This window comes from Lepidochelys olivacea (genome assembly GCF_965140295.1).
Source record: "Lepidochelys olivacea isolate rLepOli2 genome assembly, chromosome: 1".
Taxonomy (NCBI): Eukaryota; Metazoa; Chordata; order Testudines; family Cheloniidae; genus Lepidochelys; species Lepidochelys olivacea.
In genome coordinates, this window is record NC_140411.1 from 125,442,069 (window position 1) to 125,454,241 (window position 12,173).

The 12,173-nt window shown below is 42.0% G+C and overlaps 1 protein-coding gene across 2 annotated transcripts in view; it reads left to right on the top strand.

Annotated features, from left to right (window-relative positions):
- LOC311521635 (regucalcin-like) overlaps positions 1 to 9,445 on the top strand; it is a 28,200-nt gene extending 18,755 nt beyond the window's left edge. For both annotated transcript variants that reach the window (XM_084630026.1, XM_084630027.1), the window contains exons 5-8: positions 532 to 747; positions 2,413 to 2,544; positions 5,765 to 5,919; positions 7,235 to 9,445. In XM_084630026.1, coding sequence (XP_084486152.1) covers positions 532 to 747; positions 2,413 to 2,544; positions 5,765 to 5,919; positions 7,235 to 7,285 — 554 coding nt within the window. In that variant the 3' untranslated portion in view covers positions 7,286 to 9,445. The remainder of the gene's footprint in view (positions 1 to 531; positions 748 to 2,412; positions 2,545 to 5,764; positions 5,920 to 7,234) is intronic.
- Positions 9,446 to 12,173: the final 2,728 nt, after the last annotated feature.

Genomic DNA, 12,173 nt, shown 5'->3' on the forward strand with positions numbered 1-12,173 from the left:
AATAATACGTTTACAGTATATGCATTTTAAGTTCAGAGTCCCTTTAGGTAATAAAAGTATTTTGCAACCAGTGAGAAACATGAGTGTGTGCCATTTGCCCTCAAGTTTGCTTTAACTACCTGAGGATTGTGGGTAGAATTTCACCTCTTTGCCATATTATTGTGATCTTCTAAGGACTCTGTCTGAGCTTTAAATCCCATGAGATTAGTGGAAGCTTGTAAATTAGTAAATTGGGATCACTTCCCCAAGAAAGAACTGCTCCTGATCTGATCCTTCTTCCCTGAGTCTGAGAGTACTTCTTCTCTTTCTGTTCCTCATGTGATTTTTTTCCCCCTCCCCTTTCCTCCATCTAGCTGCTTTTTCCTAGGTCTTTACCTCATTCACAGGACCTGATTCTACAATCTCTCCATGCATGGAACATCCACTGAGTTCAGTGTGAGCTCCATATACGTCAAGGAGAACATGAGGAGGTCATTATTATAGTTACCAGGGTGCTGTACTTTCCAATCACTGATCCCATTATCCTTTTAGGTACCATGGCTGAGGAGACAGAACCTGGTGTGCGAGCGAGATGCCAAGGTGCCCTCTACACGCTCTTTTCTGACTATTCTGTAGTGAAGCAGTTAGACCAAGTGAACATTTCTAATGGATTGGATTGGTCACTGGATCACAGAACCTTCTTTCATATTGATAGCCTGGCGTATGCTGTCCATGCCTTTGACTATGATGTGCACACCGGAAAAATCGGTACAGATGCTTTTCTTAAATTAGTTTTTAAATCAATGTAGTTTGATTTCCTGGAGCAAGCGCCGGGTGTGTAATTGTCAGTGAAGTAGATGACAAATTATAAAATTTTCTGTTCACAAATTGTCAATAGACAAAGAAATTCACAATCTATGACACAAAATTATTTGGTGAACATTTCTTGGAGTCTAGCTTGTTCATGAACAGTTCATTGTGAGAATTCAGAATCTGTTTTGCTTGGACAGCTAGGTCAAGTTAAGAGCTGATGTTAAGAGTTGCCCAAAGGAAGCTGTTTACAGTTCACAATCACAACCAACTGTATCGATCCTACAAACTCCATAAACAATGCTACATATTCTTGAGTACCATCTACTGGCACACTTTCTATTAACTCTCATAAAAGATCATACCATATGTTTCTCTTCCCTATTACAGAAGCATATTTTTAAAATCAGGTTTCCGGAGGAATACTCACAAGTATAAATTTACAATTCTCCACAAATATTCTGTAACATTAATGTAAAAGCCATGGCTTGGGCAAATATTCCTTGCTTTCTACAGTCTTTGCATAAAGGAGACTGGAGTGCGAGTACAACTGACACAAATTCATTTAAAAACTTGAACATTCAGTGAAATTTTTTTTGGCCCATCTCATATAGCAGCAATTCAACTGGGACTATTAATGTCATGTCAGTTTTAATTCAAATGACTGAACTGGTTCTCTTTGTACACTAGTCTGTGAAGACTGTATGCATATATAAATGAAGTATTTAGAAGTGCAATACAACTGCCTAGGTAGATTTCCTCTGACTATTTCTATAAATTTCTGGTGAGAAGATTTTTTCATGACACCTATCTTTCCAAAATATGAAAGCACTGTGAGCCTGAATCTCCTTTCATCCTGGTTTTATACTGGCGAATCTCCATTATGGTTGCAAACTAGGGTCCTGATCTTACATTATAATCCAAACAGGTATACTGCTGCACTTGGGAAGAGACCCACTGTCTTCAGTGGGACTCCATGTGGACACAGCAGTCTGCACAGAATACCACACTGGCTTGTAGTTTAGGCATGTAATTATCTGTGTCTAATTTTGACAATCATGTCCTCAGTGTCCAAAGCCCAATTAAATAATGAGTTTATAGATGGTCAACAAGAAGCCAGTCTCTCCTTGTATTAAAGTGGCTTCTTAGTCTTTGTCCGGGAGAGATTATGTACTACCTACATTTAAATTAAGTAGTTCTGTGATTTGCACATGAAAAAACACACACAGGCAGAGATCAGTGGTGAGTACCTAAAGTAAAGTAATTGTGCTTGTGATAGTCATAAACTGGCCTAGGGCTCATATGTTGAGCAATATGGATAGAACAAATTCTTAAACAGCAAAGATCTGTACCCCTCGCTTGGTAAAAGCACAGGCATCTGAATTCAGTATAGCCTCAGACAACAATTCTAGTGGCTGTTTATTTTTATCAGTCTAACTGTGCCCCATCAGCCATCTCTAGGCACATGTACAAATCAAATGTTTGTTGTCTGCCTTCATCACAAAAATGAGCTGATTTGTTTGTAAGAGCATTTAGGAGACTGTGGAAGATGTTAAATGAATTTGTTAAATTAGTATATCGTACCTATTGCACTCAGTGCTGACTTCATAATTCCTTCTACAGCCTGCGGTAAAGTTTTGTACCAATTAGAAAAGGAGGAACAAATGCCTGATGGAATGTGTATTGACGCAGAAGGGAAACTTTGGGTGGCCTGTATTGATGGAGGGAGAGTGATCCGTATAGATCCTGAGACAGGTGAGCCCTCACAAAGGTGAACTGGAATTCTGTATTAAATAACCCAATTTCAGGATGGGAATCACCTGTGTCACATGCATTGCTTGAGGCAGGCTCCCTCTGTTCCATTGGGGTTGGCTTATTTTGTATTAAGTGTTCTGTCTGTGGCCTACTCTGATAACAGATCATTTCACCTGGGGAGTAGGCACAAGAAAATGGCAACAACCATAAACTCATAATGAACTGTCAACATCCATAAATCTAACTCATTATCCTCCTTCAAATCCCTCCTTAAAATTGTCCTTTGCCATGATGCGTACAAAAAAACTTGGCAACCGTTAGACTGCTGATGTGCTGAGTCCATAGCCTATCATGCTGACCAATAGTGTCTCATTGTTTCCTTGTACTCCCTGCTCTGTTTGTCTCCCTGTCTCTGTTCTGGTCACCTCATCTCAAAAAGATATATTCGAATTAGAAGACGTACAGATAAGGGCAAAAAAATGATTAGGGGTATGGAACAGCTTCCATAGGAGGAGACATTAAAAAGACTGGGACTGATCAGCTTGGAAAATAGATGCCCAAGGGGATATATGATAGAGGGCTATAAAATCATGACTGGTGTGGAGAAAGTGAATAAGGAAGTGTTATTTACCCCTTCACATAGAACAAGAACAGGAGTCACCCAATGAAATTAATAGGCATCAGGTTTAAAACAAGCAAAAAGAAGGACTTCTTCACAGAACGCACATCAACCTGTGGAACTCATTGCCAGGAGATGTTGTGAAGGCCAAAAGTATAACTGGGTTCAATAAGAATTAGATAAATTCATGGAGGTTAAGCCCATCAGTGACTATTAATCCAGATGGTCACGGTTGCAACCCCATGCCTAGGGGCCCCCTAAACTTGACTGTCAGAAGATGGGATGACAAGTCCTGTTCTGTTCATTCCCTCTGAAGCATCTGGGATTGGCCACTGTCAGAAGATAGGATAGTGGGCCAGATGGACAATTGATCTGAACCAGTATGGCCATTCTTAAGTTCTTATATTGATGTAAGCTTTTTGGAGGAGGGATCATCTTTTTGTTCAGTGTTTGTACAGCACAGAGTACAACAGGGTCCTGTTCCATGACTGGGGCTTCTAGATGCTATGATAATACAAATAAGGAATAGTAAGAATGAATAATAACAAGTAAAATGTGGAATCATTCAATGGTAGTCCTTCCAGCCCAAGTTCAGTCGTGTCATGGATACAATGCTGTATTTTGAGTTTGCAAACAATGAATGTTGGGTGTGATTGCAGAAGAAGATGGGGAACTGGATAAAGGCCATGATTTAGCAAAGCTCTCATGTATGTGCTTCAAGTTAAGCATGTACTTAAGTGCCTTGTTGAATTAGAACCAAAGCCACTGGAGTTTGTAAAATTTTTCTTTAAATGAGAAATTTTGGAAACGGAACCTTAATTATCTGTGAGTTGCACAAAGGTTTTGTGATGGCTTCCAAAGATCATGAGAAAATACTGAAATCATGGAACAGGTTGAAACGGTAAAAATGAAGCTTGGCTCCATGAAAGACAAGTTTAGAATTGAGAAGCTGAGGTTGGTGGGATATTCAGAAGAGTTTGGAATGCTTGGTGTTGCTGTACCCAAGGGGGTTGAAGAGATCATCTTCATGAACTGAAGTTTGGGATGAGTGCTTCCTGTCTGTCATGCACAATTACTGTTTGTTACTCTGGAACACTCCACCACACCCCTGTCTCCTCACAATCCAAATCTCTCCTAAAAACTCCCAGGAAGGGAATAAAAACAAACCTTAAATAAAAAAGTCGAAGTTACGCTTTTTCCAGGCCTGAACAATCCTGTCTTCCTTCTGCTTATTAGATTGGTAAACTGTTGAAGGTACTAGGGACCACAGCCATCTTGGAAATCACTGGACTTTAGGAATCTAATCTTTGTGGATCTGGGCCATTGTGCATTGTCAAGAGCTGAGAACGTTGCCAGCGCTTAATAAATAATAGTAGTTGCTATCACTGTTAATTGGATATTGAGGCTTTAACTATGAGTTAAACATCTTGGATCAAGCCCTCAGCGGGTGTAAATTGGCAGAGCTCCTTTGACTTCTGGGAGCTATATTGATTTACACCAGCAGAGAATTCTGAGGCCATATGTGTTTGATTCCTTGCCATTATAACTGTGTTTCTCTATGGGCATCTCTACACAGGGATAAAAACCCAACAGCTGGTCCAGGGCAGCTGACTTGCCTTTGTGGAGCTCGGGCTCTGGAGCTGAAAACCTGCTGTTTCGACATTTGGGCTTGGCTTGGAGCCCAGGCTCTGGGATCTTACAAGGGTGGAGGGTCCCATGGCTCAGGTTCCAGTCTACGCAGCAATTTTTAGCTCTGGAGCCCAAGTCAGCTGACCTGGGGCAGCCACAGCCACGCTGAGAGATTTTTATCCATGTAGACATACCCTTGGTCACTTGGTGATGTAATACAGAATTAAGGGAAACAGAAACTTTGGACCAAAGTCAGAAATGATGCAGATGGTTAGATTTCAGTAAACTGGCATAATCTATGTGTCAACAGGGCAGACTGGTGGGATTGTCGCAGGAAAGGCAACCAGCAGGAGACTGTAAGAAGGTGTGAGGAAAAAGCAAACTCACCTTCTTTATTTTCTGTTTGTTGCTTCTCCTGCTGCAAACCCTACCCTTCCAGCCCCTTGGCAAATAAGTTACACTCACTTACTTGCTCGTGCTGTTTTACTGGTGTGTAACATCCACCTCCCATTTATTCCCCCTCTGAATTTGACCCAAAGTGTCCAGTGTTGGGTACTCCATGGTACAGTCCATTATGTTTGCTTTGTAAACTTGCAATTGATTTAAGAGTTTCTTCAGTGCTGAAACACCTTAATGACCTGCTGTTTCAAGACTAGTGCTTCAATCAACACATGGCCTGCCATTTTCTGATCTCACTGCCACACACCCTAGTATTGCCTGCATTTGAAAAAAGAAATGGAGCAGCGTGGAGACAGAGGACAACAGCTTTGCTAAAAGTAAAATTAAGAGATGGTGCTGTTGAATCAATTCAGCACATTTCCCCATAGACTGTCCTTATGGAAACTGCTTCTTTCTGATGGGGAAACACTATATTCATATTGTAAAAGGCTCAGTCTGACAATCACAGTACTGGCTGTCCAGTTGGTTAACAGCAAATTACAGAAAGTTTAAAGTAAATATATTTTTCTCTAGGGAAAAGAATCCAAACTGTGAAGCTGCCTGCTTCAAGGATCACCTCCTGCTGCTTTGGTGGAAAAGATTATTCAGAAATGTACGTGACTTCCGCCTATGATGGGCTAGACAAGGCATCTTTAGCAAAGGAACCTCGAGCAGGGGAGATTTTCAAGGTGATTGAATTTTGTTTCTTTCAGTTAAAAGATTTAAACATTCTAGATTGGTTAGTGCTGGTTCAAATCTAGCACCTCTGCCCCCAGATTTAAACGCAGCTGTGATCCTCATGGTTCTGGACTTTTATGTCCTTTATAGTTGTTTGTTCAACTTTTTGGCCCTTATTTCTTTTTATATGTTGTATTGGTTTTGCAAACATCACTCTTTTTTTCTATTGTACTGTCATAAATTATGTTAGTTCTCTCATTTTGAATAATGCCAGGGTAGCTACATTTTTACAAGACAACTAAAACTTTTTTATTAAAACCCAATGACAGCAGGGCAAAAACATATTAAGAAATATTTCTTTAGTCCCTTACAAGTGGGTGACATGTTTCAGCTAATTAATTACATTTCTAGCTATAGCTAGTGAATTCAAAACTACTCTCTCTTTGTTGGTCATTTTGTTTCACCTTCAGGTGTATTGAAAAAATATTTGCTGGGAGAATAGAACACAATTCACAGATTGCAGTAAGAGTCAACACTTAGATCTTGCCAGTGCTTGCAGTGGCATGTAGATTACTTGTAGCTACGTGTCATGGTGAAAGGTAGGCTGCATCCAAATTCACTGAGGTGTGTAGCTACACGTGAAAGGCAGCAGGGAAAGCCTTCTTCTGCTAGGGACAGCCTAAGGGAAAATGGCACCCTGGGCAAACTTGTATTTTGGTGCCCCGGCCCCCACTACCTCCCAATCCATTCATCCATTGCCCTTGTCCTCCACTGCCTCCCCGGGCTCCCCATCCATCCCCTTTAGCCCCTGCTGCCTCCCTGCCCTACCACAACCTTCCTGTATGATTTGGAGCAAGTCACTTAGCCTCTCTGTGCCTCAGTTCTCCAACTGTAAAACTGAGAGAGTACTTTCCTATCCCACAGGGGTGTTGTGAGAATAAATACAATAAAAAGCACTCAGACCCTATGGTAATGGAGGCCATATAAACCCTAAGACAGATAGTTTGTAGAACAGGAGAATTACTGAGTTGTGTTCTATGATCTGGAATCAACCTTAGGGTTTTGTCTTGCTGCCAATCACTGTGATATCTGTCCACCTTTTGTATAAAATCTATTGGCAATTGTAAACTCCCCACTGAACTTACTGGAGTCACTTGGCTCTTCTCCTTTTTCAGATTATAGTGAGCTCTACTTGGGGGTAGAGTTTTTTTAGGGATGTGGGAAGGTTAATAAATTATAATGTGAGTGTTCTGACTGCATGAGATATGAATGCTTCCAAAGCAATCAATTAGAAATTGACTTTTTTTTCTTTTTCTTTTTAAACAGATAACGGGCTTGGGTGTGAAAGGAATCCCACAATATTCATATGTTGCTTAAATATTAACACTTTATAGCACACAAAATAAATGCATAGCCCATGTAGGAGCTGTTTTGAACAGGAACTGTTCATTGAATTGTAAAACTATCTATCTGAAGATTTTTCTATGCACCTTTTGGAACTTAGAACCAAATTTTTCTTCTCCATGTTTGGCTCTACAGCATGCTACCAGAGTGGAATTTTAGCAGACGCAGATAATGAGGTAACACTAGAAGTGAAAACAGATTTTCAGAATGCGTAGGCTTGTAACATTCCTTATGCTCTTGCATAAGCCTTCTTTATTATTTACTCCAGCATTCCTAGTTTTAAAAAAATTCTTATGGCCAGTTCTGCCCTGACCTACTTATGTAGTTCTGAAGACAGAATTTGATTTATGTTTTCATGTTACAATGATGTAACTGTGATGAGATATGCTCTGATTTACGTTAGTTTTTCAAATATGTTGACTTGAACCTGATGGTGGTTCTGCTTTTGGATTTCCCATAAGAGTGTTTTTGGCAGTCCTACTTCTCCATTTTGAGTTATTTATTTTGCCCCACTGAACCTTTTGACCTTTCACTGTCTTTATTTCTGTCTTGTCTTTTTAGTTGAGGCCAAATTGTGTGCAGTTGAAAATAAACTGTGATCATGTTACAAAGTGCATTTTGAAAAAGTTCTTTTGAAACAAAAATTATCCTGGGAACGCTGTATGAGTCAGCATACACACAGAGTCAGCATACACTCAGGCCTTGAGATACAGGCTTACCCTATTATATTGCTGACTGATGCTCTATATAATCTCTCTGGTAGAGAGAGAGAGGGAAGGAGGATGGATGGCCACAGACAGACACACACACACACTTCATTGCTTTTGTTATACCTTCTTTCCCTCCCTTCACTCCTGTGGCAGACATGGCACCTCTTTTCCTCCACTGCTTAGAGTCTGTTCCTTCTCCCTCATATTCCATTTTCTTTCTTTCTCGTGTGCCATATTCTCTTCCTCTCTCCTTCCCTCTCTCCATTCCACTAATGTCGCTCTTTTACAATCCCCATCTCTCTTTAAAAGGATCCTCATCGCATTGTATATCGAGTTCGAAGTTCTTGTCCTTGTCTACAAGGCTCTATATATCTCTGCCCAGGTCTCTCACTGCACTACCCCAGCCTCTTCCCTCTCCTAAAATTGACTGCTTTCTCCCTATTTCTCCCACACAAACATCACAGTGCCTTATTCCATGCCACCACCTATGCCTGGAATGCTCTCCCAGAATCTGACCTCATTAAAATCCCTCCTAAAATCTTGCCCCTGCCACAAGGCATAAGGAAAAAGGAGGAGAGAAGAATAATTGTTTGTAGGAAGTCTGCTTCAAGTACCTGAGTCATGGCATAATCTTATTTATTTAATGCTGTCCAACTGGCTCCTAGCCCACCCTTTGTTCTCACCTCACTTAATTGTAGGTTGTGAGATCCTTGAGACAAGAACCTTGTTTAATTAAATGTCACTGTGAGGAACCTATTATGTAACTGGGCACCATACAAAGAATAATAACATACCCTCAGTCTGTCCCTCAGACTGCTACTCATCATAGAAAGGAAGGTGGGAGACTTGGAAACTCAGCACTAGGAGTTTTGGGAGTGGGGGTGGGAACAGAGATGGGTCTCTTCCATATTGGAAATCCATAGCAATACATTCTGGGTCAGATTTTTTTCTCTTCTTCCCCTGGATGAGAGGGACTTCTGGATTCTTCACTCTATCCCCAGTGGTGACCGTCAAGAGCCAGGGATGATTGAGTGAGCAGTGGACTTCTCTTTCTATGCAGGCAAAGGCTCAGCCCTCAGCCTGCCTGCAGTGAGCAGGGCGTGCGTGCAGCAGCAGCATAAGGAAGCAGCATGCCTCTTCTTTCTAGCATGTGCTTCCATTGCTGGGATTGCGAAGGGACGGAATGGGGAACTAGTGCACTTTCAATCAGACATCTGAAGAAAATCAGTCAGCTCACCAGCCTGGCTGCCTGGTGTCCCGGCATGGGCTTGGGCGAATTATAAACACTTGATTGTGCTATTGTATCACTTTTCCATTCCCAAATGTAAATCAAAATGTCACGTATAATCATTCATTATACAGGGCACAGATATTGAAGTCATGTTTAAAGTCTGATGTAAAAATAAAGCGCTCTGTATAGCTATGAAGTTGACTGACTTCTTTTGTCATGAGTTATTTCAAGGACCAAAGCGCCATGGTACAATATCTATACTCCTTCATGAATACAAAGCCATTACTGGATGACACCATTTCTTGTTCTCAGCAGGCCTTACTTGTTGTGAAAGAATGTTGATTGTTCTTTCCAGGCACTGCAATGGTGTAGCATTAGCCGAGGGCTCCCAGGATTCCATAAATTGTGAATTGCACCCCAGGAGTGTCAGGCTGGCGAAATGCACCCAGGAAAATTCTGGCAGCTGGAATACTGTAACACAAATGATAGCAACCCAGGGGATTCTCTTGGCCCTTCCTGACATCAGATGGCTTTTTAAATGCTCCATCCAAGAGAAGACCCTATCCCTCTCTCCCCCACTTACACAACAGTCAACTCTTCTAGATGCAGGATCTAGTCATACTGCAATGGTATGACTAGATCCTGGAAATACAATGTCATTTAAAAAAAAAAAGACAAATTAAGTAAAGATCAGCTGTGCCTGCGAGTCATAATTTTTCATGGGTACTAATAATTTTGGACCAGATTGTGCCCATCGGACTCTGGCCCACAGTAGGGGGCAATGTAGAGCTATGTGATCTCAGGAGAAGCGCCAGGTGCCATTTGAAGAGGTATCTGGCACACAAGGAAAACTTGCCACTATACCACCCCTTAAGGGCAGCAGCAAGCGCTTGCCTCTATTACTAACTGGTGTGATCGCTGGTACAGGGGATGTTGGGACATAGACCATCATTCTGCCCAAGGATATAGCTGTTTGCACCCTCCCCAGTTTGTGTATCTATGCAAGGACCACTATATTTCAAAATACTTTATATAACTGCAGTTGAGAAATAACATCTTCAGCACCTTCATAATGTTTGGTCAGCAAGGTGATCGGTGTTCTGTCCAGCAATAATTCCAGTGTTAAGTAATCTGCTGGAATACTAATGAAGCTAAAGTGTTAAATGTCTTGTGGGATAGGGCATAGGCCAATAGGCAATAAAGTGCCTTGAAAATTATGCAAGGATTCTTGCTTACCTAATTTGAAAAGGAATGCTAGGGCAGGGCATTCAGAAGCAAATCAGTGTCCAACATCCTCCATTTAAAACAAAAATTGGTGTGATGTTTAGTAAAATGGTCATGATAGGATTGTCTTAGTTACGCAGAGTATTATGGCCTGGAGTCATGCTCCAACCCTCACTTCCTGTTTTGTAACATAGTGTCTCCTCGGCAACTCTGTTGTGATCCAGTTGAATCAAGCAGTGAGGGTGGGATCCACAAAGGTACTTAGGCTCCCCAGTGATCCAGAAAATCCTGCTGAACCTTGTAGGTGCCTAAACTCACTCAGCACCCATGTTCTCAGTGTAAAAGTTCCTTCAGCACCTATGTTTCTGCTCTGGGAATGCATAGTTCCACCTCACTCTAGGGCCAGTGTCCTGTTGCCTTTCTCCTGCCTAAGCCTCAGCGCAATTCATGAATTGGGGAAAGATAGGTGTTTGACCACCTAAGTTGCGTGTGGGACCCGATCTGCCAGGCATACCAGGTCCTATTCAAAATCTGGCCCATTTTGTAAATTTAATCACAGGACCATAGAAGATTTAGGGTTGGAGAAAGAGACCTCAGGAGGTCATCTAGTCCAACCCACTGCTCAAAGCAGGACCAATTCCCAATTAAATCATCCCAGCCAGGGCTTTGTCAAGCCTGGCCTTAAAAACCTCTAAGGATGGAGATTCCACCACCTCCCTAGGTAACCCATTCCAGTGCTTCACCACCCTCCTAGCGAAATAGTTTTTCCTAATATCCAACCTAGACCTCCCCCACTGCAACTTGAGACCATTGCTCCTTGTTCTGAAATCTGCCACCACTGAGAACAGCTGAGCTCCATCCTCTTTGGAACGCCCCTTCAGGTAGTTGAAGGCTGCTATCAAATCCCCCCTCATTCTTCTCTTCTGCAGACTAAATAACCCCAGTTCCCTCAGCCTCTCCTCATAAGTCATGTGCCCCAACCCCCAAATCATTTTCATTGCCCTCCACTGGACTCTCTCCTATTTGTCCACATCCTTTCTATAATGGGGAGGCCCAAAACTGGATGCAACACTCCAGATGTGGCCTCACTAGTGCCAAATAGAGGGGAATAATCACTTCCCTCAATCTGCTGGCAATGCTCCTACTAATGCAGCCCAATATGCCGTTAGTCTTCTTGGCAATGAGGGCACACTGTTGACTCATATCCAGTATCTCATCCACTGTAATCCCCAGGTCCTTTTCTGCAGAACTGCTGCTTAGCCAGTCGATCCCCAGCCTGTAGCAGTGCATGGGATTCTTCCGTCCTAAGTGCAGGATTCTGCACTTGTCCTTGTTGAACCTCATCAGATTTCTTTTGGCCCAATCCTCCAATTTGTCTAGGTGACTCTGGACCCTATCCCTACCCTCCAGCATATCTACCTCTCCCCTGAGCTTAGTGTCATCTGCAAACTTGCTGAGGGTACAATCCATCCCATCATCCAGATCATTAATGAAGATGTTGAACAAAATCAGCCCCAGGACTGACCCCTGGGGCACTCCGCTTGATACTGGCTGCCAACTAGACATTGAGCCGTTGATCACTACTCATTGAGCCTGATGATCTAGCCAGCTTTCTATCCACCTTATTTTCCATTCATCCAATCCGTACTTTTTTAACTTGCTTGCAAGAATACTGTGGGAGACTGTATCAATCCTT